Here is a 24396-nt window from a genome sequence, read left to right on the forward strand (position 1 = left end):
AGCTAATCTCTGTGCAAATTTGAGTATAATTACTCAGCATTTTATACATTTATATCCTTGCTGTTTATTTTGTATTAATAAAAATGGTTATTTAATTTGAAATGTTACATAAAGGTTTGTTTGCGCATTTATATTAAAGTAAAATCTCATTTAGTCTCCCACCCCTCCTTGTGTCACACGAGGCATTCATACTGCACACCTCTTCACCTGACCTTTGACCTTTGTTGGCTCTCGGGGGATTCAGGTGGACCATCAGCAGGTTCTGGGAAATACCCAAAACACATGACATTTTTTACTTTATCGGTGACAAGGCTCCTCCCCCTCATCCTCATCCTCCTCTTCCTCCCACACAAAGTGGCTAACTGAAATATAATTAATGTCTTTTTACCACCAAAAACCTAAAAGCAATAAAGAAAATAAAGAGAAACTTTATTCATTTATATCCATGACAGAAAACTCAGACTGGATCCGGTGGGTGAAAAGTAAGGATGTTCTGCTCATGAACAAGAGGAGGCGCTGTGCACCTACAAGTCGCTTGTGAGCCTCTAACACAGAAGGGACGAAGAAGAAGATCTGAGAGGTCCAGCGGCAGGTGAGGTTCTGTTTCTTCTTCTGTTTGGACCCATGTCCGAACCGTCCGCCTCCACTTGGTGTTGGAGCCAGCGCTGGCTTCAGAAACGAGACTTCTTTGAGAAAAAGGTTTAAATGTGTTTTCTTTTGAGAATTACTGAAAGCCCGTGTGGTGTCGAACCTCAGAATTAAGGCGTTTGGAGTTGACCAAAACCGAGCTTTTATTCGGGGCGGGTCCAGAACAGGACCGAACTTTACTTTGGATCAACCTCAGAACTTTAAACGGCGCTGAAGTTAGTTTCCGGTTCGGTGGTTCATTAATGGGCTATTTCACGAGTTTAAGGTATCAGGTCTACTTTTGATTATCTAGTTTTAAGTCGAACCGAATCTGAATCGAACTATTCTACTGATCCTTCAGATTCTTGAAAACATGATTTATGGTTTGGAAACGTTTTTATTTATCTGGAAGGAATTTTTTTTTTGCAATCAAGTAAGCATAAACGAAGTTGAGTTTTAAAACTGCAGAACTGGGACCAGTTGAACAGGGACCAGTCCGGTCCCAGTTAAACTCAGTGTTGATCTGCGTTGATTCTGCTGGCTTTAGCTGTAGTTTATGAATGAAGGAATGGAGAACAACTGGTTGGTTCTGATAGACTGACGATGTTAAAGTGGAAAGACAAAAACCAGAACAAAACAGTTTCAGTTTGGTGGGTTGGACCTGCAGTGTGGGTCCAGAGCAGCACGGTTCTGGTTCTGATCCAATCTGGACCTCTGATGATAAGAAAAAATACCCAGAATTTTACTGGTTATCTGCTATTTTATATTATGTAATCTGATATAATCTGGTCTTATTTGGGCTGGATTCACTGCGGCTTCAGGTTCTGTCTGACCCGGTCCAAAAAATGAACTAATTTCTTCCAACCCTTAAGTGGTCAGAACTTTCTTCAGGTTTTCTGCTGAAGTTTCAGTTGAGCTCAAACTTTATTGGCAGATTTTGGCAGTTACATAAAATAATGTTAAAATGTAATAAAGAAACAACACAACACACATTGTAGTAAACAAGGAAAAATGCAACAAACTAAAGTTTTTATTCTTAAAATCTTATTTTGAAATAGAGCTGATTTTAAAAAAACATTTTAAAAATAACAAAACAAGGAATAGCCCTTTACTGCACCTCTGAATCACAAGCTAACTTCACCGTTGAGTTCAGGGCACTAAAGTTAGGTTCCGATTCTGAAATATAATTTTTACTTCAAACAGCAACAGAAATAATTTCTGTAAGGAACTGCTTCAGGAAGAACAACAGAAAAGCTAATAACTTTACACAGAGACAGATTTACCTGTTTGATTTTATCTAAACTTCCACTTCCGGTTCATAATGCTCCTGTCTGGATTTATTAATTCTGGATTTATTTTCTTACTTCTGATTAAAGATGACGGAGAACTAGAGACAGGAAATGACATCTTCACTGAATAAAACACTAAAAGTTTGGGAAAATGCTTCACAGTTTTCATTATTTTCACAAGTAAAAACCTAAAAAATGAATATGTTTTAAATAGCTATTTATTATGGTGGTGGCAGCATCATACTGTGGGAAAATGAGCAGAGATAACCAAGACACTCAGCTGAGACTGGGGTCAAAGTTCAGCTTACAGCAGCCAGAAATATTATAGTTCAGTTCAGAGCTCATTCATGGGTTGGAACAGCCAAGTCAAAGTTCAAACCTGAATTCTGGTCCCATTTTTGGTCCTGGTTCTGATGTTCTTCTCATCCCTCAGAGATGCGCGGTGTGGACCTGGTCCGGGCATACGACCGAGTTCTGGAGCAGCAGATCCTAGTTCGGGGGTCGTGCCGGGCCTGTCAGGACGAGGCGTTGAGGTCAGAGGTCGAGGGCCTCCTGGCGACCTCCGACCCTCGGGAGTTGCACGGCCTGGGCCTGGAGCCTCTGCGGCTGATGGAGGAGGTTCTGGAGGCCCGGCGCGGTCCGGGTCTGCGCGGCCTGGCCCGGACCTTCGAGGTTCTGGAGCAGGCGGCATTGAACCTGTACCTGGGCCCCTGGAGGGAGGAGTACCGGGTGATCAAGGTACTGCCGGACCCTGGAATGGCTGACTGATGAACAGTATAATTATTATTAATTGCTGTCTAGTAACGATAATTCATTGTTCAGAGCCAAACTGCAAACCAACAGTTCCTAAAACGATTCCTTTGCTTTCATCTGTAATGATCCAGATCTGCTACCACACGTGAAAACATTTTACAACTACAACATGTTTTATTTAAAGTACTTTAACTAAAAGTAGTTTTATTGTTTTACCAAAAGCTGAGCTGTGCTTTGTGAAGCTGCACTCGCCTCTAGGGGGCGCCCGATGTTCTTAAAGGGTTGTCACGGAGAATTTTCTGAACTGAGCCAATGTTAGCATAAAGTTAGCATGAAGCCTGCTGAGCGTTTAACGCTGTGGCGTTTCATCTCCTTTGGTCCAGATGTACTCCGGTACCTTCACCCACTGCGTCGCTCCAGTACTTTCGGCTGTACAGACAGAAGAAGTGTTCGGCCTGCTGGGGTACCGCCCAGGCCCGGCTCAGACCCGGCTGCTGCGCCTGCAGCCGGCCTGCGGCCTGACGGCGCCACGGGAGCTGCTGCGCCTTGCCTGCGCCTTCTTCCTGGCCCGCTGTGAGTGTTGCCTCCTGATGGCCACCTTGGGGAAGCGTGGAGGCACCCGCTGGGAGCTAGGCGTAGTGCGGGAGCGGCGGCAAGGACAACGGCTGCAGGTACGGCTACTGAACTTTGACCTCAGCTTTAATGCATCACCTCGTCTCCAGGTCTCGTCTTTATTTACTCTGATTCCCTTCCAGGAGCTTCTTCTTAGGCAGGAATTTCAGCATTTAACTGAAAAACGATAAAAGTATTTATAGCAGATGTTTCAGCTCGGTTTGCTTCAGAACCTGCAGATGGAGTCTCATCTGGGGCTTGCCAGGTGGTTCTAAACCATAACTGGCCCTTTAAATATCGCTGAGACCATAAAACTGCTTCCATGATTGAAAACATTAACTACTGTATTTGTTCTGTGAACACCATTTATCCATCTTCTTCCGCTTATCCTGGTCGGGTCGTGGGGTCAGCAGTTTCAATATGGAGGCCCAGTCTTCCCTCTCCAGTCTCTTCTTCCAGCTCCTCCAGGAATCCCAAGGCGTTCCCAGGAATCCCAAGGCGTTCCCAGGCCAGCAGAGAGACATCGTCCCTCCAGCGTGTCCTGAATTTCCCCTCCTCCTGGTGGGACATGAACTCCTCACCAGGGAGGCGGCCAGGAGGCATCCTGACCAGATGCTCCTCAACTGGCTCCTCTCGATGTGAAGGAGCAGCTGCTCTACTCTGAGTCCCTCCTTCTCTCTCTAAGGGAGAGCCCAGACACCCTACAGAGAAAACCCATTTCGGCCGCTTGTATCCGCGATCTCGTTCTTTCGGTCATGACCCAAAGCTCATGACCATAGATGAGGGTGGGAACGTAGATCGACCGGTAAATCGAGAGCTTCGCTTTTTGGCTCAGCTCTCTCTTCACCACGACGGACCTCTCCAGAACCCCCGAATAGACCTTGCCAGGGAGGCTTAAGAGTGTGACCCCTCCTGTAATTGGAGCACACCCTCCGGTCCCCCTTTTTGAACAGAGGGACCACCACCCCAGTCTGCCAATCCAGGGGAACTGCCCCCGATGTCCATGCGATATTGAAGTGTCGCGTTAGCCAACACAACCCTACAACATTCAGAGCCTTAACGAACTACGGGCGGATCTCATCCACCCCCGGGATGAGACGCTGGATGGTGGACCAGAATCACCTCGCAGTCGTAGGGAAGTCTCTCTCCATGGCCTCTCCAAACTCCTCCCACACCTGAGTTTTTGCCTCAGCAACCACCTGAGCCGCATGCCGCTTCGCCCGCCGGTACCCATCAGCTGCTTCCAGAGTCCCACAGGCCAAAAAGGCCCGATAGGACTCCTTCTTCAGCCTGACAGCTTCCCTCACCGAAGGTGTCCACCAACGGGTTTGAGGGTTGCCGCCACAACAGGCACCGACAACCTTGCGGCCACAGCTCCGATAGGCCGCCTCGACAATGGAGGCAGGAACACGGTCCACTCAGACTCCATGTCCCCCAACTCCCCCGGGACGTGTTCAAAGTTCTGCTGGAGATGAGAATTAAAGCTCCGTCTCACAGGGGATTCCGCCAGACGTTCCCTGCAGACCCTCACAACACGTTTGGGCTGCCAGGTCTGACCGGCATCCTCCCCCACCAGCGGAGCCAACTCACCACCAGGTAGTGGTCAGTGGACAGAACCGCACCTCTCTTCACCCGAGTGTCCAAGACATACGGCTACAGATCCGATGAAACGATGACAAAGTCGATCATCGAACTGCAGCCTAGGGTGTCCTGGTGCCAAGTGCACATATGGACACCCTTATGCTTGAACATGGTGTTCGTTATGGACAATCCATGACGAGCACAGAAGTACAACAACAGAACCCCACTCGAGTTCAGATCGGGGGGCCGTTCCTCCCAACCACGCCCCTCCAGGCCTCACTGTCATTGCCCACGTGAGCGTTGAAGTCCCCCAGCAGAACAAGGGAGTCCCCAGGTGGAGCACTCTCCAGTACCCCCTCTAGGGACTCCAAAAAGGGTAGGCAGTCTGAGCTGCAGATCGGCCTGTAAGCACAAATGACAGTCAGGACCCGTCCCCCCACCAGTAGGCGGAGGGAGGCTACCCTCTCGTTCACCGGGGTAAACCCCAACGTACAGATGCCAAGATGGGGAGCAACAAGTATGCCCACTCCTGCCCGACGCCTCTCATCCTGGGCAACTCCAGAGTGGAAGTATGTCCAGCCCCTCTCAAGGAGACTGGTTCCAGAACCAGAGCCATGCATCCAGGTGAGACCGACTATTTCTAGCCGGAACGTCTCGACCTCACACACTAGCTCCTGCTCCTTCCCCACCAGAGAGGTGACATTCCACGTCCCAAGAGCTTCTGCAACCGAGGATTGGACCGCCAGGGTCCCCTCCCTCGGCCGCCACCCATCATGATGAGGCCGCTTACAGGGAGGAGTTAGACCGTCTGACTGAGTGGTGGGACAAAAACAACCTGCAGCTGAACCCCGAGAAGACCAAGGAGCTTATCATGGACTTCAGGAGGAACTCTGACCAACATTCAACACAGTCAATCCCCTGTTGGCCCCTCTCACAGGTGGTGGGTCCATGTTTCCTCTTCGGGCTCCATGGGTAAAAGCCCGGCCACCAGGTGCTCACCATCATTGGCTCCAGAGTGGGATCCCGGTGACCCGCGTCCGGGTGAGGGAACACCAAGTCCAATGTTATTGTTCATCATCAGGGTCTTCAGGCTGCACTTTGTCTGGTCCCTCACCTGGACCTGTCTGCCTTAGTGACCCTACCAGGGGCATGAAGCCCCAGACAGCAGAGCTCCCAGGATCATTGGGGCCTCAAACCCTCCACCACCATAAGGTGGCAGCACAAGGAGAGATTCTGTGAACACAGAAGCTTTTAATAATAAACATCAATCACAGAATTATATAAATTCCTAATTTTTCTCAATAATAATTGGGTCAAACGCCGGCGCCATCTTGTGACATCATCAGGTAAGTCAAACCTTAAACGACCGAGTAACAAGCGGAGAGAGTTGATCAGAGCAATTTCTGTGCCGTTTTGGAGTAATAATCCACATAGTGATGAAGAGGAGGGAGCAGGCAGCCATATTTATTATTTATTGATACATAAGTGACGATGACTCAAACGGTGAAGGTTTGGATCTGAACGTCTGTCTCCTTCTGATAACTGTAAATATTTCAGTTTTTTATTTTAGGGATTTTCACTTTGTGTTCCTGTTGTCTGCAGAGAGAAAGCAACAATATATTCTATTTAAACTATTTACAATTAGGCTAATAAACATAATAAACACATATTAAACATGGCGGATAAAGGCACAGTTGGACTGCTACGCTTTGACTTACCCTGATTATGTCACAAGATGGCGCCGCTGCTCTCCTTTCAGTAATCTGTGAGAAATATTTATTATTAAATCTTTTGTGTTGGCAAAATGAAAGCAGCAGTTTGTCTTTTCAAATCATTTTATTGTGTCAGAGATACTTTAGAAGCTCCAAGTCTGGAAATGATGGAGGATTGCAGGTCAAAGGAGTCTGACCTTTGACCTGCAGGTCTCTGAGCTCAGCTTCTGCCATGGTTTGGTTCTGGTCTGGTTGGTTTTGAAGGCCCAGTTCTTATTTGTCACTGGAAGCCATTGAAGCTGGATGTTTGTTTCTGGACAGGTTGCCGTTGACAACGCTGAGCGGCTGCTGTCTGTTCCGGAGGAGGCAGAGGGAGAGTTGGACCTGTACCTGGAGGACAGCACGGCACCCCCTGGTGGCCAGCGGCGCAGCAACGGGCCGGTGGCGGCGCCTCGTTGCAGGAGGTTTGGTCCAGTCGTCCCCCCGCCGATGGAGGTGGAGAGAGGGCGACCCCATGACCTCTGCGGCTGTCTCCGTTCGCCTCCGCTCCGTCTCCAGCACTGCCTGGACTGCGGTGTCCTCCATGACATCACTTGCGTCCACCTGACCGACTGCAGCCTGCAGCGCCACCAGGTGGAGCCAGCGAGTGGCTTAACAGAGACGGGGTCGGAGACAGGGGAGGAGCGTCCCCGAGACGCCGTCCCCGAGGACAACGCCGCCTCTCATCCAATCAGCTACCACTGCGAAGCAGCCAGCGCCAACCCCCACCTGCTGTGCCTCACCTGCAGAGCTGTCCACACTGCCACCTGTGTGGAGGGCAAGCTGTGCCACTTGGCCCACCGGACCCGCTGCCTGGGGATGTGTTCCTGCGGGAAGTCCTGCTGCGGGACGCCGCGCGTCCTGTGCCTCTACTGCGGCGACGAGTTCTGCAGGGACTGCTGGTACAAGAACCCGCTGACCTGCGTCTGCGGACGCAGCTTCCACCTGTCCACCGACCTGTCCACCTCCGTCTGAGGACTTCCTGCTCTTCCGGCTCAATGAGCCCGACCTCAGTGCCTGAGAGAGCAGCACGTTGCAAGTCCACCTCGCTGCAGCAAACAGGAAGTGGCGGGACGGACCGCTGTCAGTCTCAGACCTTATTTGGAAATGGGACCATTGCACTCTGGGTGTAAAGGGGGCGCTATTTCCACCCTTTACCATTAATTCTGGCATTACTGGAACCATAAAAGAACAATTATCTTATAAAACCCCATATTTTTTAATTTTTTTAAAGGAAATAGAGCTAATTAAATGACATAAACAAAACCTCAAAGTGGTTCCAGTTTCTCTCGATGGCCAACTTGTTGAAACTGAGGCTAATTATAAATTCCTTGTGTCGTTCCTGGACAGTCAACTCAACTTGCTGAAAACACTGGCTATACCTTTAAGAACTGTTCTCAGAGACAAGACCAGTGATCTTGGGGTAACTCAACCAGAGGTTGTGTATGGGGCATGCTGTGGTGGCGTAGTGGACAGCACAACCCACATTTGGAGGCCTTGAGTCCTCGACGTGGCCGTCGCGGGTTCGATTCCTGGACCTGCCGACATTTGCTGCATGTTTTCTCCCCCCTTTCCTGTCAGCCTGCTGTCATTTTGAGCCCCTGCTCCTTTTATCCTTGATGCTCCTACTGCCTTTTTTTGAGTTTTTTTTTATTTGTGTGTCAGGAGGCCTGCATGTGCTTCTCAACAGGATTTAGCTAAAAATAATTTAGCCAAATGAATGACTCTGGCTGTTCAGAGTCCGGGCCCCTGGAGGGGCAGATCTGTGCCCTCTATCAAATTAAGGCCAAGAAAATATATTTTTCCCAACATGCACCTGTTTGTGAGTAAAACCGTACGTCTGATGTTGAAGTTAGAAAAATCGTTTCTATTTATTTTCCTAATTGTCCTCCAATAATAATAACTGTTGTTGCACCCAAACACGGAGAAAACTTCTGCCCCAGAGCTGGGCTAAATGCCCCTCATGCTGGGCCGGCCCAAGGTGATGTTAACCGGGCCCTACCAGCACAGAGGTAAAGAACCAGCAGAACCTCTGGGTTCAGAGTTTACTTGGTTTCACTTTTCAGAAAATCAGAGAAACGTTTGTTTATTTCTGTAATGAGAATAGATCCACACAGTCGGTTCTGATGGTTCTGGAAGTTCTGACGCCTCTGGTGTCTGTTGATGGGAAAAGTTCAGTTTGTCAAAGAAAGGCAACAGAGCCACGGACCCATCAGTGGGTTTCATACTCCAGAACCTGGACCTCTGCTCTCAGTTCTGGATCTGAAACGTTCTGGTACCAGCTGACCCAGAACCGGGTCGAGTCCAGAACATCTTTTGTGCTCAGACTGATGAAGATCAGATTCAGCTCATTTCACCATAAATAAATTTTATTTGACCCGTTTGGTTCACCAGAACCAGGGTCCAGCTCTGCGCCATGCGGCGCTGCATATGCCTGGGGCCGGCTGGCGCTACTCGTTGTGCTCCTGCCAGTTGATGTTGATGAAGGTTCTGGAGTCCATGCGGTCCAGGAACAGAACTCCGTCCAGGTGGTCCATCTCGTGCTGCAGGATCCGGGCCGGCCAGCCGCTCGCCTGCCAGGTGACCTCTTGACCTTTCTCGTTCAGGCCTGAAATCAGGAAGCAGAACCCCTGAACGCTCCATTATTTCTTTCCTTGATGTTCTGGTTGTTTATAGAGTTCAAAGGTCAATTCACCAGACAGAAATACCATAAATCTACTCCATCAGTAGAGCTCATCCGATCAGAACCGATCAGAACCAGCCTCCTTACCTGATGGGTTCTAATGCTTTGCTACATTAAAGAGCATAAAATGGAAACATTTCATGGGTTGATTTCCTCCTGAACCAGCAGAACCTTTCTGGGTTTTCAGAACCGGCAGATCTGCCTTATCCGGTTCTGAACGGGTTTCCAGACGTACCTGACACTTCCACAGACCGGAACCGCGGCACGGCGGCGGAGAAGCCTGAGACGCTCTCGCAGGCCTCCTGAGACAGAACCGTGCTGCTGTCCAGAACCCGGAGCTCTGGGTTCAGGAAGATCCGGAGCGGCTGGATGGAGAGGCCGAGGGCCCGCCGGGTCGCGGGCGGAACCGCCTCGAACAGGTTCCAGGGATACTCCAGCATCAGGATGCGGAGCGGCACGCCCACCTGCGGCGCGCTCAGACCCACGCACTGCAGCTTCCTCATCACCGTCACCATGGTTACCAGAACCCGCTGGATCTCTGGGCCCTCTACGGCTGCCGGGTCCACGGCGGCAGCCCGGCGGCGCAGGACCGGGTCGCCCACCTGGCACACGTGGCTGTAGGGGGGGATAGGAGGGGGCCGGAGCTTCCGCTTCACGTACTGCAGGTAGGAGCGCACCTTAACGCCGCCGGACCAAGAGCGGCTGCAGGCGGGTCGGACCAGGACTCTACATGAGGAGGAAGTGGTTCTGGACGCACAGAACCCGAATCTGGACCAGGTGAGCAGAGCGGCGCTGGAGGTCATAGCGGCACTGCAGGTCAGGATGGATCAGGACTAGGCCTGTCATGATAATAAATTTTGCTGAGCGATTAATTGTCTCAAAAATTATTGTGATAAACGATAATATTGTTTGAAGACCTTTTTACACTGATTTATTGGAAATGACATAATAATTCATGATTTCCTGCCAAAGATAGATACACTTTATTTTCAAAAGAACATTTAACACTGGAACTGATAAAATAAACAAAACAACCAAAAACTAAAATAAAATGGATTCTCAGTCTCCATTAGTAAAAATGTACTTGAATAAAAACCATACAACATAAAGCCAAATGGAAATAAATACTGGATTCAACCAAAAGAGAGCAGATTATGAAGTCTGTAAACCATATTGCCCTTCAGTAATCATTAGATTTAAATAGAGAAGATGGAACATCGACTACCTGATGCAATAGTTCACACTACACGTTAGTTCACTCCTACATTTTCCCCTTAAGACAATCTGAGAACGTTGATGTTCTCAGATTGTCTCTTGTGGTTTCATAACCGATCATCCTGTAGTGTGTGGTGTGTTACGGTAGATCGTTGTGGCGCTCGATCTAAATCAGGGTTTTCCACTGGGAGCTTAACGCAGCCTGTTGAATGTGACAGGTAGCCAATCAGAAAGCCGGATTCTCCTCCTGCTTTCTGAGGGGAAATTACAGAGGGGAATCCCAAACAGCTGACACGGAGCAACCCGAAGTCCAGCGGACATTGGAGATGATATGTGGAAACAACATTAATGTTTATAAAACATTTGGTGTAAAGAATATAGAAATGATGAGGGGAGGAGTTGGAGCCAAATTGGTACCAGTTGATGAACCCGGTAACTTTTCAGCTGTTCTTTGTTAACGTGACATAAAAAGGTTCTAATGATTTTCATTCAGTCAGGACGTTACGCTGACACTAGAGACACATGCACTGCAGGTAGATTGTAGTAAAGCATTGATTAATGCCTGGTTTTAAAATGACTTCACTGGACTTGGAGCCATTATTTTGTGCCCATTGTTGGACACCACACGGCCCGATGGAACCCGATGGAACCGTTCTACCTAGGATTTCTGTCGGCTAATGTGTGATCCCTCAGATTTTGAAAATGGGCCGACAATCGACCGACAGCTCTAAGATGGTGTAGTGTGAACTGGACATTACACTGAGGAAATGAGGAAGGGAGGGTCAGTGGAGAGCAGCGGAGTTGAACCTTTTTTCATTCAGTGTCATCAACAGAAAGAGAAAAAGGCTGGAAGAGACGATAATTAAAATGACATCGATAGTTTTAATTTATCTGATTTATCGTTTACAGGGCTAATCAGGACAAAGGAATGTTAAAGTCACAGAAGAAGAAAAAATGGGAAATGTTCAGCAGAACCTTCTGAAGGCCAACTCACTGTTTACACAGATCAGGCAAAACATTATGACCACCTGCCTGAATGTTAAGCCAGGGCCGGGCAGCCTTTAGATACGCCTCTGCTTCAACACACCTGAGTCACATAACGAGGTGATTAGCAGGACTCTGGAGAACCTGACTGCACTGTGTTTGACCGGGGAGAGCTAAGAGTCTCAGGACGCCAGAGGACAGGGCTTGCCGCTGTCTTAAGTCCAATAATTCCCGCCCACTTACTGCAGCCATGATGAAAGGTCATCAACCACTGTACCTGTCGGTGGTCATAACGTTATGCCTGATACATACATTTGTGATATAATTAGAAACCACCAGTTTAGTTAAGCGCACCATTAAACCCCGCCCGCCCGGTCTGTCTAGTACATTAAAACATGCTCTCCTATCCAGCAACTCCACCAAGTATTATTGAGTATTACCGCTCCCGCGACTTTAGTCTGAAATAAATGACGTATTTCCGTGTCAATGGTTAATAGACTTCCTGTTACCTGCAGGTCCGATGATGCTGAAGCTACCTGAGCTACAAATATCTCAGTTCTGGAAGGAGAAGCCAGGACAGAGAGGTGCTCCCTGTGTTCACTTTCTGGTCTACCACGCATGCGCAGCACGATTCACTTCAGAATAAAAGCCTATTTTGGACCAAGGTTCTCAAACTGTGGCTCCTGTTCTGGTCCTGCCGGTCATGGTTCTCATAGGAAATGTTGGTGCCAAATAATTATATAATTAACTGAAATTATTATTATTATCCCTAAATATTTACACTTATTTTAAAAACTCTGGACTTCAGGAGATTTTATTTTGAAGGTAAGAGTTGACTTTGAAGCGGAAGTAGTTCTATTTTAAATCCAGATTCAAGCAGACTGAGGGATGCTGAACATGTCTCTGCATGTCCCGCTGGAGGTGGAGGAGACCGGCATGCCGGAGGACCTGTGGCCCGCAGAGAGCAGCTGATCCGGGCCGGGTCCACCCAGGTTCTTCCGCTGATCTACAGAATCATGGCGGTTCACCAAGGTAGGGCCAGCTGACGGACAGATCTGTTAAAAGAGGAAGCTGGATAACGTCTGGAGAAAAACCTGCTCTAAAATCCTGATGCGTTTAATTCAAAATTAGCTGGAAAAAAATTTGGAAAGTTTTGGATGTTTGACTAGAGAAAGTGAAAGTATCTGATCCAAAGTTCCCTGCTGGCCACCATTGGACTTGGTTCCTGTTGACCGAACCGCAGCAGAACCTGATCAGAACATCTCGTTTCCCCGCAGTGGTCTCCGGCCGGGTCGAGCCGGACCTTCGGTCCCTGAACCTGGAGGACAAGAGGCGGCTGCGGGTCCTCTCTGCCCGGGCTCTCTCCATCGTGAGGAACCGGGAAGTGCAGAACTTTGAGACGGTGATGACGTTCCTGGACGCGACGCACCGCCTGCTGCCCGGCCTGGTTCCCGCCATCAAACACATGAAGATCCAGTTCGGCCTGAAGACCATGGTAGGACGACAGGAGGGATGGTCCTGAAGGTTCTGGTTCTGTTGCAGGTCGTCATGCGGATGCTGAGCGAAGGTATAGAGGGACGGTTCTGGTAGTCCTGAAGGTTCTGGTTCTGTTGCAGGTCATCATGCGGATGCTGAGGGAAAGCAGAGGGACGGTTGACATCGTGTCCAGTATCATCCGGTTCTTCCCCAACAAGCTGCCTCAGTATGAAGATCAGTGTGTAAGTATCTAACCTGCTAGAGCCAGCGGTACCGGTTCTGTTGGATTGAACTGGAACCGGAGCGCTGACTGTTAGAGCTGATTTTGATCCCTGTCAGAGGTTGTTGGTGCGAATCCAGGGGCTGATCCTTTTGCTTCCACAGAGCCAGAGAGAAATGTTCCTGATGAGGAAGAACCAGGCCGACTTCAGGCGCCTGGCCCAGAACCTGACCTTCACCAAGGAGAGGCTGCAGGACTACATGAAGGTCAGTAGGACCCAATAGGAGCCCATTGGACCTGTTGATTGACCTCAGCTCCACCTTCATCTCTGCTGCTGGTTATGTCCAGCAGGGGGAGGCATAGAGCTTCTATCAACCCTGTGTATCTCAGGTCAAAGGTCAGGTGTGTGCCTTCTTGCTGCAAGGCAACAGTGTTACCAACTGCACCCAATTTCAATTCATATTTATAGACGTATACAAACACAAAATAATACAAATATAGAAAAACAAAGATGCCTCTGATCAAGGGTGAATATTTACAAACATCAGCAATGTCCTCAACTTTAATTTAAGCCATGTTTATAGAAATCAGGTAAGAAATAAAGGCAAAACAAAGAGACTTTGTGTCCCAGGAACTCAACAGCAGGCAGACCAAATTGGCATTAGCCGGGGTCACGATCAGGTCATGTTCACTGAGTAACAAACAGCTGATGCACCTGTGTTCTTCTGCAGAGGGACTAGCCACCAATATGTTGTCCAAATAAGGGTCACTTCACTCGGACCGAAGCCGAGGGTTTTAGGCGGATCGGAGTTCGCTGTTTTTAGAGTCTGAATCAGGACTCTAATCCTGGGTTGGTCTGAATGCACCCAAGATCCGATGTGAGATTCAATCTGTGCAGTGAACCCGTTTCCCACTTCTTCCTCACATCGTGTCTTTAGGAAACCTTCAAAACAAAAACAGGAGATTTTGACAGAGTGAAAGAATTACATATTAATAATAGTCTTTGCCATCTGTGTAAACTTTGCTGGTGAATGTTTAAACATGTAATATAATTTTTACAATATATATTGTTTCATTTCTAATGTAGGGTCTTGTGTCAGATAATCTAAATCAATGTTAAGAAAATAATTACAATTTAAGATTTACAAAATGTCGGTTAGCCTCCAAAGCCGGTGCTGAACCCAGCTATCGATGAAATGTATCTGCTTCACGAAACTTGCTTGAAAAATTCACGGATCCTCATCATCTTTAGGATATAATGAAAGGTAAGCTTATCTCTCTAGCATTCATGTGTTAGATAGATAGACTGCTGCCTCTCAGTGCTGAAATGTTTAGGTTCACTTCCTATATTAAAGCATAATAACTAATATTAGCTGGCTTTTCACCCATGGACATCAATACAAAATAGTAACATTCTGTTCACAAAATATGAACAATAATTTGTCCATCTTACTTGTGAAACATTGTCTTTTGAGCCCTCACTTAAATAGTCAGTCGATATGAACAGAATCTCCCTCAGTGAAAAAAAAAAACTCAAAAAAAGGCAGTAGGAGCATCAAGGATAAAATGAGCAGGGGCCCAAAACTGGTTTGGTTTTAGCCAAGTAGGAGGGACGACCGCTCCGAGATGGCTGCTGTATTTCCTGTGTCTGAGTAGCCAATGAGGGGTCTATTATTAAAAATCATAATCGGCGGCGAGCCGGTGGAGAAGGTATTAAACTTCCGTTTCCTGGGAGTTCATATCACAGATAACCTGGCCTGGGATGTAAGCACAGCAGAACTCTATGGTTTCTCTAATGACAATAAAGACTTTTATTATTATTATTATTATTATTATTATTATCATCATCATGTCTACGGAATCACTGGCTGATGTTAATCCAGTGTATGACTGAGCCAGAAAGCTGATGATTGGTTGATTACACAATCAGAATGAGATGAGAATGATTGATGTCGTCTGCAGGGCGACATGGAGGAGCGCTACGGCGAGCGCTACGCCCAAAAGGTGGAGCAGCGGCTGCTAGCTTACCTGCAGGAGCTGCGGAGGGCGCTACCTGCAGACACCTGCAGTGGCAGAACCGGCCCGAACCGGCCTGAACCGGGTCTCATTACTCTGACTCAGGTGATGAACAAACAACATCCTGAGAATGAGGAGGAGACGGACACACCTTCATTAGCTGGGAGGAAACTGCTGTTGTGTGGTGAGCAACGACCAACTTTAGCTATTGGCTGTATGGCGGCCATCTTGGAGAGGTCGATTGATGATTAAGTCAGTGTAATCTGGCAGGTATCAGATAACCTAAGTATATGTTAGATTAGCTGAGTGGGACGGATGCCCTCTCCAAGATGGCCACCGCCTGTCCTGGGGCCATCAGGGTCTACTCTTTATCGTGTCTCTGTTTCTGTCCTCCAGACGCTCGTCCCTCAGAGATGTCCCGACAGGGACGTCTTGGGCCTGATTGGATTCTGCAGGTCGGTTCTGGTTCCAGTCCAGATGTTGGGGAACCCCATGGTCCAGAGGACAGAACAGAACCAGGGACAGTGGAGGAGGAGGACGTCCCCGTATCCCCTCGGTTCTGCTCCAAGCACCAGCGCTGGATGGACAACTTCCTGAAAGGCTGTGCTGAGGACGACCGGACCCTGGTTCCGTCCGACCCGACCCCGGTTCCGTCCGACCCGACCCGGCTGCCGTCCGACCCGACCCCGGTTCCGTCCTCGTCCCAGACTCCGTCGGACCTGGTCTCTCCTCTGCCCAGAACCTCAGAAGGTTCAGATGGACCGGTCCTTCTGGTCCCAGTGGTCCGGCTGGAGGACGTCTTGAAGCGACTCGGGTCCAATCTGTCCCAACCCGTCTCTGCGATTCTGGTCAAAGCAGCTTCCTGTGGTTCTGGTCCGGGTTCTTGGGCCTGCTGGACATCGTTGGACCAAAATGTCCTGGAGCCTGCAGGTTCTGGCCCGGTTCTGGGAGGACGGACTGTCCCCTCGTCTGACCTACAGAACCCGGCCTCACCGGTTCCGAATGACCCAGCTCAGCAAGGTGCCCATCAGAACTCCATCAGAATCCATCCTGAAACCCAAACCAGCAGAACCGTTCAGTCCAGATCCCAGCCGGGTTCTCCTGCCGGCTCCAGAACCTCAGTCCTTCTGGGCCGCTTGCAGCCGTGTGTGGTTCTGACCCGACTGAGCGCTAAGCAGTGCTGCTCCTTCAGCAAGCAGGATGTCCGGCCAAGCCCGGCCCGCCGGCCCGGCCCGGCCCGCCGGCCCAGCAGAGACCCGGACTACCGGCCTCACGTCAACAGGAAGAGATTCCTGTCGGAGGTTCGGAGGGTCCGGTTCCCGGTGAGGACGGGAAGGAGAGTCCAAACGGAACCGGGCCGGTTCTGGTTCTAGACTAAATACAGTAATGAACCTGCTTTGATGATCTGACCTCACAGCAACGGGTCCAATCAGTACTGGTTCTGACCTGGATCCGGTATCAGAGTCCCATTTGATCCAGTTCCAGAAACCAACTGGGTTTACTGGGAAGAAAAAGGACATGCCGCACTTTTAAGGTCGTAAACACTGACCTTCCTCTGCTTGGTGATGGTCCAGAACCCGGTAGAACCTGGCTTCTTCTAGTCTATCAAGGTAGAAGAAGCAAACATCGTCTCTGGTGTCAGAACCAGAATCTGGGTCGGGAAAGTATTCACTTCCTGTTCTGCCAACCAGACGAACGGCGGCCAGTCAGGAAGAGTTGATCTGAAAAGTGTGGCGTGCTTGTCCTTAAACACCAGAACCTCTTCAGAACCTTGTGACTGAATCATCGTTACTATGGTGATGGTCCAGAAGCTGCTGTTGACTTACTGTGGTTCTAGTGGTCCCGGTTCTGGTCCATTATCAGTGTTCTGTTGCATAACAGTGTTATGTATACACAGTGTTTGTGTCGCGTTTTATTTGTTCCCAGGAAACTGAGGTCAGAGTCCGGTTGGTTCCTGTGGGGCACCAGAGAACGGGCCAGGTATCGACCCGGCCGCTGCGGGTCGACCCGAGGTTCTGTTTGCGCCGCGAGGTCGACGGCCGGCAGAGAGCAAACTGTTGCGTCATTTCATCTTAACCGAAGCGGGTCAAAGTTAACCCCCGACGGGACGGGGAGGCTAGTTAGCCTCGTTAGCTGCTGATCCGTCTTCCCACAGCATGGTGCTGCCACCACCTTGCTTCACTGAATGGATGCTGTGTTCAGGTTGTTACTTTCCCCCACTAGGGCCAGAAAGTTCCGTTTGGACCGGGTCAGAACCTGCAGGTTCTGAAGCTGATTCCGACAGACTTTAATCGATTGCAGCTTGTTGTTTGCCTCCGTGTGACGAACGCAGCCGCCCCCCCAGCACCAGTATACCCACCACTCTGCTGCAGCCGGTCTGGTTCTGGTTACTGGTGGAGGAGCCGGGGGGGGACGGGGCGTTCCCGCTCGGCCCCCGGCCTCGGCCAATGGGAGCTCAGCGTCTGTGGAGGTTTTGCTGCTCAGCATCTATAAAAGCAGCTTTGATCTGTTGGATAAAATCCTGAGCGGTTCTCCAGCAGCCGGACGTTCAGCAGGTAAGATGATTTTCTTTTCCATTATTGTAGTGAAGTGTCCTGACCTTGACCCTGACCTTGACTCTGATGGTGATTAATGAGGATCTGCTGCTGTTAATGATGGATGAGGAACTAATTTATGAGCTTTCATGTAAATTAATTTTATTTATTGAAAATGTAATTTATTGGATCAAATGTCATTATTTGTTTGTCTGCTGCTGGTCTGGTTCCAGTTGCTCCAGTAATTACTCTAATTACTCAAATTCTGCTGATGATACTTTAGTAGAAACACAGCAGAAGACTTTAATTAAATCAGCAGAACCAAAATCCTAAGAATGACAAAATAATCATTTCTATAACCTTTTACAACAAGCAGTCAGTTGACCAACGAGCAATAAGATAAAACAAACGGTAGAATAAAACAATGCTGCACTCTGAGCATTCAACCATGTTGAACATTTCTGTTTCGAATCTCAACCCTAACTTGAAGAGACCCAGGTCAGAGGTCAGTCTTATTTCAGAGTCTCAGTCGACTCGGTGCTTAGCACTCAGCGATTGACACCAACAGTTCAAATATTTCATAAATCCCGGTGGTCAATCTGCAGCATTAAAGACAGTTCAGCAAAGTTTAAGAAGTATTGCAAACTTTAACGAGTTTCATCAACGTTTAACGAGTTTCATCAACTTTAACGAGTTTCATCAACGTTTAACGAGTTTCATCAACGTTTAACGAGTTTCATCAACTTTAACGAGCTTCATCAACGTTTAACGAGTTTCATCAACTTTTAACAGCCTTCATCTCCCGATCCTCCAGGCAGGAAGTTATGAAGCCTTTTAAAGTTCGCTGTGATTTTAAAACACAAACTAAAACATCACAACATTTGGTTTAAATAATAAATGATGGTAGATGTTCAAATTAACTAAATTTCAGAAAAAACTAAAAACTGTATTTTGTTCCCATCCTGCCTAACAAGACTGGAGGAATTACTGATTAGTTTAGCCTAATTATCAATTAGATCAATTATTCAAATCTAGGAATGTACGAAAACAAGAAATTGAATTGTGAAAAAAGGTTTAATGACGTGACAGAGTCCACATAAATTAAGGTCATATTTATTATTTAGTTAATTGAGATGAATTAATAAATGAAATGCATCAGTTTTAATTTCTGCCAACAGCCTATACTTCATAAATGTGATTTATTGATGCTTGTTTACATTTCCCACACATAACTAATAAATAACATTAGACCATCTACTTTTATGTGTTAAATATTAAAGTCATTCAGTGATTTTTAGAGTTGAAGACAAATCAAATATGAGAAATTTGACCCATTTTTAATTCTTTGACTTAAAATCAAAATGTAGTGGATTATTTTTCCCAGTTGATCAGATGATCTCCAGGCTGTTAACACCCCAGCTGGTCTGGCTGCTGCTGCTTGTCCTGCAGGATGGACAGCCAGGCCTACTTGGTTCAGATGAAGAGCAAGCCTCTGACCTTGAGCGGGAAGGTCGGCAACCCGTTTCCGGCCAAGCCGCGCAGCCGCAGGCGGCGCTGGGAGGTGAAGCCGTCGGAAATGTCCCGCAACACGTTGAACCCGATCCGGGCCATCGTGGACGGGATGAAGCTGATCCCCAACCCGGCCAAGCCCATGATCTCTCTGTCCATCGGTGGGTCTCGTGTGCTATAAAACGGTTGCTACGGAGACCAAGATACGTTGCATAATAAACATGAGCTTGTACTTTCCATTTTAAATGAGTCATATTTATAAAAGAAGACTTTCATTATAAGATTAAAATTAATATTTAAGCTCCAGAGTCCTGATTTTTGTAATTAGTCCTCAGATCTAAGACTTTGACTTCTCTGACAGATAAATCAGACTTTAGAAATGATAAATTAGATTTTAAAAATAATAAATTACACATTAGAAATGATAAATCAGACTTTAGAAATGATAAATTACACTTTAAAATGATAAATTGCACTTTAAAAATGTTACTTACACTTTTAAAAATGATAACCGTAATTTCCAGACTATAAGCCACGACTTTTGTCTCGCTTTCGACCCTGCGGCTTATACAACGATGCGGCTTATTTATGATTTTTTTTTTCTAACTGCCAGTAGGGGCGCTGGAGCAGAAAAGGTAAGCTTGAGACAGCTGGAATATATCTGTAGAGGAAGACTATTGTAACATCGTGCTTTGTGCATGAATAAAATGAGCTTGAACAGACCCTCATCATGGAGAATGCAAGAAGAAATGCATATGATGCAGCTTTCAAGTTAAAAGCAATCGAGCTGGCCGATAAAGAAGGAAACGGACAGTGAGGAAGAAGACTTCCATGGTTTCAGTGCACAGGAGGAAGAGGATGACGGCTCTCCGTGACTTTTAACCGTATGTTAGTGCTGTTTTGCTATATTGCTGCTGTTCAGAAAGAAAAGCTACAGCATATTATTAAAACTTTAAAAACACTTTCTGTGTACCGTCTTTCTTTGTAAATATCTCATGTTTCAATGTAGGAACATGCAGCTTATACACCGGTGCGGCTTATGTATGTACAAAATGTGTTTCCTTTAAAAATGTAGGGGGTGCGGCTTATAATCAGATGCGCTCTATAGTCTGGAAATTACGGAAATTACACTTTAAAAATGATAAATCGGACTTTAAAAATAATAAATTAGACTTTAAAAATGATACATTACACTTTAGAAATGGTAAATTTGACTTTCCTTTGAAGAAGAAGAAGTTAAGTTCATTAACATGAGAAACATGAATCCAGTAAACACTTTGTGTTTTCCATTAATAACGGTTTTTCATCGTTTGATGTCTGAATGTTTAATGTTGGATACTGTTGGATGTTAATGTCGGATGTCTGACAGGTGACCCCACTGTGTTTGGGAACCTGCCGACCAACGCCGCCGTCCTCCAGGCCATGAAGGATGCCATCGACTCTCAGAGATTCAACGGCTACGCTCCGTCTGTGGGTGAGTCTCTGGAGATCAGAAGGTCCCGACACCGCAGCGCCGGATTGCTGCATTTCTGCATCTCTACATTGTTGCATCTCTACAGGCTACCTGAGGAGCCGGCAGGCTGTGGCAAAATTCTACAGCCGACCTGAAGCTCCTTTGGAGGCAGAGGTACTCTCTCTCTCGCCCATTAGCTTGTCTCCGTTGCCCATTAGCTTGTCTCCGTTGCCCATTAGCTTGTCTCCGTTGCCCATTAGCTTGTCTCCGTTGCCCATTAGCTTGTCTCTCTCGCCCATTAGCTTGTCTCCGTTGCCCATTAGCTTGTCTCTCTCGCCCATTAGCTTGTCTCCGTTGCCCATTAGCTTGTCTCTCTCGCCCATTAGCTTGTCTCCGTTGCCCATTAGCTTGTCTCTCTCGCCCATTAGCTTGTCTCCGTTGCCCATTAGCTTGTCTCTCTCGCCCATTAGCTTGTCTCCGTTGCCCATTAGCTTGTCTCTCTCGGCCATTGGCTTGTCTCTCTCGCCCATTAGCTTGTCTCCGTTGCCCATTAGCTTGTCTCTCTCGCCCATTAGCTTGTCTCCGTTGCCCATTAGCTTGTCTCTCTCGCCCATTAGCTTGTCTCTCTCGCCCATTAGCTTGTCTCTCTCGCCCATTAGCTTGTCTCCGTTGCCCATTGGCTTGTCTCTCTCGCCCATTAGCTTGTCTCCGTTGCCCATTAGCTTGTCTCTCTCGGCCATTAGCTTGTCTCTCTCGGCCATTGGCTTGTCTCTCTCGCCCATTAGCTTGTCTCCGTTGCCCATTGGCTTGTCTCTCTCGCCCATTAGCTTGTGTCCGTTGCCCATTAGCTTGTCTCTCTCGGCCATTAGCTTGTCTCTCTCGCCCATTGGCTTGTCTCTCTCGGCCATTAGCTTGTCTCCGTTGCCTACTAGCTTGTCTCAGTTGCCTACTAGCTTGTCTCCGATGCCCATTAGGTTGTCTCTGTTGCCCATTAGCTTGTCTCTGTTGCCCATTAGCTTGTCTATCTCAGCCATTAGCTTGTCTATCTCAGCCATTAGCTTGTCTATCTCAGCCATTAGATTGTCTCTGTTGCCCATTAGCTTATCTCCGTTGCCCATTAGCTTGTCTATCTCAGCCATTAGCTTGTCTATCTCAGCCATTAGCTTGTCTATCTCAGCCATTAGCTTGTCTCCGTTGCCCATTAGCTTGTCTCCGTTGCCCATTAGCTTGTCTCCGTTGCCCATTAGCTTGTCTGTCTCAGCCATTAGCTTGTCTGTCTCAGCCATTAGCTTGTCTATCTCAGCCATTAGCTTGTCTATCTCAGCCATTAGCTTGTCTCGGTTGCCCATTAGCTTGTCTCGGTTGCCCATTAGCTTGTCTCGGTTGCCCATTAGCTTGTCTCGGTTGCCCATTAGCTTGTCTCGGTTGCCCATTAGCTTGTCTCGGTTGCCCATTAGCTTGTCTATCTCAGCCATTAGCTTGTCTCGGTTGCCCATTAGCTTGTCTCGGTTGCCCATTAGCTTGTCTCGGTTGCCCATTAGCTTGTCTCCGTTGCCCATTAGCTTGTCTCCGTTGCCCATTAGCTTATCTCTGTTGCCCATTAGCTTATCTCTGTTGCCCATTAGCTTATCTCCGTTGCCCCTTAGCTTGTCTCCGTTGCCCCTTAGCTTGTCTCCGTTGCCCCTTAGCTTGTCTCCGTTGCCCCTTAGCTTGTCTCCGTTGCCCCTTAGCTTGTCTCCGTTGCCTACTAGCTTGTCTCCGTTGCCCATTAGCTTGTCTCCGTTGCCCATTAGCTTGTCTCCGTTGCCCATTATCTGGTTTCCGATGCCCGTTAACTTGTCTCTGGCGCCAATTAGCTTGTGTCCGTCGCCCATTAGCTTGTCTCCGTCGCCCATTAGCTTGTCTCCGTTGCCCATTATCTGGTCTCCGATGCCCATTAACTTGTCTCTGGCGCCAATTAGCTTGTGTCCGTCGCCCATTAGCTTGTCTCCGTTGCCCATTAGCTTGTCTCCGTTGCCCATTAACTTGTCTCTGGCGCCAATTAGCTTGTCTCCGTCGCCCATTAGCTTGTCTCCGATGCCCATTAGCTTGTCTCCGTTGCCCATTAGCTTGTCTCCGTTGCCCATTAGCTTGTCTCCGATGCCCATTAGCTTGTCTCCGATGCCCATTAGCTTGTCTCCGATGCCCATTAGCCTGTCTCCGATGCCCATTAGCTTGTCTATCTCGACCTTTAGCTTGTCTATCTCGCCCTTTAGCTTGTCTATCTCGCCCTTTAGCTTGTCTCTGTTGCCCATTAGCTTGTCTCTTTTGCAGGACGTCATCCTGACCAGCGGTTGCAGCCAGGCCATTGAGCTTTCCATCGGCGTCCTCTGTAACCCCGGAGACAACATCCTGGTCCCTCGGCCCGGCTTCCCCTTGTATAAGACGCTGGCTGTCTCCATGGGCATCGAGGTCAAACTCTACGACCTTTTGGTGAGAAAAGCTGCTTCCTGTGACCAGTGACCAGTTCCCCTCAGACCACTGGCCTGATGGTTTCTGGCTGAGGGGAGGAAGTGCCTCTCTAACCCTAACAGTTTACTTTCTGTCATTTGTTTGAACTGTACATTACATCAAACTGAATACAGTAAATCAACAGGATCTTGCTGTTATTTTCAACAAGAAATACTTATTGTACAGATTCATTTTAACAGCATATTTCTGTATATGGGATTACAGTAATCTATTGGTTTTATTGTCATTCTCTAGAATGTGCATATCTGTTTTCTGGACTTGAAGCAGGAGAAACAAAGTAAAGTACAAGTCTCCTCGTTGACTTGTACTTTAGCTCACCTTGATGCAGCAGGTGCTTCTAGCTCTGACCCACAAACCCGTCTGCGTTTTCAGCCTGAGAAGTCGTGGGAGATCGACCTGCAACACCTGGAGAGCCTGGTGGACGAGAGGACTTCCTGTCTGATCGTCACCAACCCGTCTAACCCCTGCGGCTCCGTGTTCAGCCGGGAACACCTGCAGAACATCCTGACAGGTGAGTTGGGCCTCTCTGAAGGGCCGAACGGTTCCTGCAGCGTCTCACCTCCGTGCCTCTGTCTTCCAGTTGCCTCCAAGCTCTGTGTTCCCATCCTGGCGGATGAGATCTACAGCGACATGGTGAGTGGCAGCGGGTCAGTCGGGCCAGTCGGGCCAGTCGGGTCAGTCGGTCCCCCTCCTGGATCACCTGCCAGGCACATTGGTCTCCATGGCAGCGCTCCTGGCTCTGCTTGTTGGGGTCATGACCCCAGCATCAGCAGAGAGGGGGATTAGACCCGCCGGGTTTCAGGGAGACCGACCTGAAGCCTCTCCTTTCACCCATTTGACCCCAGCAGGTCAAAGGTTAAGCGGGCATGGCGCTAACGGCAGACTTTGATGGTCAGATGCTTGATGGACCCTAAGGTCCACTTCCTGTAGTTTTCCCTTCAGAGGCGGTTCTGATTGGACTTTATTAGTTCTTTTCAAGCTGAGCCGTGGTCAGAGGTTCTGGTGAACTATTTGGACCCAGCCATGTTCAGCAAAGCGTAAATATTTTGGGTCTCCTGTCAGAACCAGAATCTTCCATCGGTTCTGCCACGGGTCAGCAACATTCCTGGGTTTTTCCAGCAGCTGGGAGGTTCTGGCGGTTCTGACGGGTCGCTGGGTTCACCAGAACCATCCGAGCTTCTG

The 24396-nt window shown here is 48.2% G+C and overlaps 3 protein-coding genes across 4 annotated transcripts; 2 read left to right on the plus strand and 1 right to left on the minus strand.

Moving 5' to 3' along the window:
• The first annotated feature begins 519 nt into the window (after nt 1-519).
• spata2l (spermatogenesis associated 2-like) lies at nt 520-8468 on the plus strand. 2 transcript variants are annotated; one of them, XM_044123808.1, is made up of 4 exons: nt 520-592; nt 2350-2654; nt 3053-3340; nt 6896-8468. In XM_044123808.1, exons 2-4 carry the CDS (start codon nt 2352-2354, stop codon nt 7586-7588), a joined length of 1284 nt encoding a protein of 427 aa, XP_043979743.1. In that variant the 5' UTR covers nt 520-592; nt 2350-2351; the 3' UTR covers nt 7589-8468. The 2 variants fall into 2 exon arrangements, with proteins under 2 accessions (XP_043979743.1, XP_043979744.1); XM_044123809.1 differs by having other exon boundaries at nt 583-699.
• Nucleotides 8469-8961: 493 nt separating this feature from the next.
• Nucleotides 8962-12141, minus strand: pdf (peptide deformylase, mitochondrial). The gene is made up of 3 exons (XM_044123819.1): nt 12005-12141; nt 9532-10135; nt 8962-9221 (listed from the first exon to the last, which is right to left on the minus strand). The coding sequence occupies exons 2-3, from the start codon at nt 10097-10099 to the stop codon at nt 9064-9066; spliced, it is 726 nt and encodes a 241-aa protein (XP_043979754.1). The 5' UTR covers nt 10100-10135; nt 12005-12141; the 3' UTR covers nt 8962-9063.
• A 198-nt stretch (nt 12142-12339) lies between these two features.
• Nucleotides 12340-19411, plus strand: LOC122835075. Its single transcript, XM_044123807.1, has 7 exons — nt 12340-12527; nt 12773-12990; nt 13112-13213; nt 13356-13457; nt 15154-15391; nt 15604-17762; nt 19191-19411. The coding sequence occupies exons 1-6, from the start codon at nt 12512-12514 to the stop codon at nt 16578-16580; spliced, it is 1653 nt and encodes a 550-aa protein (XP_043979742.1). The 5' UTR covers nt 12340-12511; the 3' UTR covers nt 16581-17762; nt 19191-19411.
• The last annotated feature ends 4985 nt before the right edge of the window (nt 19412-24396 follow it).

Source organism: Gambusia affinis, linkage group LG08 (assembly GCF_019740435.1).
Source record: "Gambusia affinis linkage group LG08, SWU_Gaff_1.0, whole genome shotgun sequence".
NCBI classification, from domain to species: Eukaryota; Metazoa; Chordata; class Actinopteri; order Cyprinodontiformes; family Poeciliidae; genus Gambusia; species Gambusia affinis.

Coding starts and splice junctions, on each gene's coding strand:
- spata2l (XM_044123808.1), top strand. CDS start 2,352: ATGCGCGGTGTGGACCTGGTCCGGGCATACGACCGAGTTCTGGAGCAG. Junction 2,655..3,052: donor AGGAGTACCGGGTGATCAAG/GTACTGCCGGAC, acceptor CCTTTGGTCCAG/ATGTACTCCGGTACCTTCAC. Junction 3,341..6,895: donor GGCAAGGACAACGGCTGCAG/GTACGGCTACTG, acceptor GTTTCTGGACAG/GTTGCCGTTGACAACGCTGA.
- pdf (XM_044123819.1), bottom strand. CDS start 10,099: ATGACCTCCAGCGCCGCTCTGCTCACCTGGTCCAGATTCGGGTTCTGT. Junction 9,222..9,531: donor CCGGTCTGTGGAAGTGTCAG/GTACGTCTGGAA, acceptor TCCTGATTTCAG/GCCTGAACGAGAAAGGTCAA.
- LOC122835075 (XM_044123807.1), top strand. Junction 13,458..15,153: donor GGCTGCAGGACTACATGAAG/GTCAGTAGGACC, acceptor TGTCGTCTGCAG/GGCGACATGGAGGAGCGCTA. Junction 15,392..15,603: donor GAGGAAACTGCTGTTGTGTG/GTGAGCAACGAC, acceptor TCTGTCCTCCAG/ACGCTCGTCCCTCAGAGATG.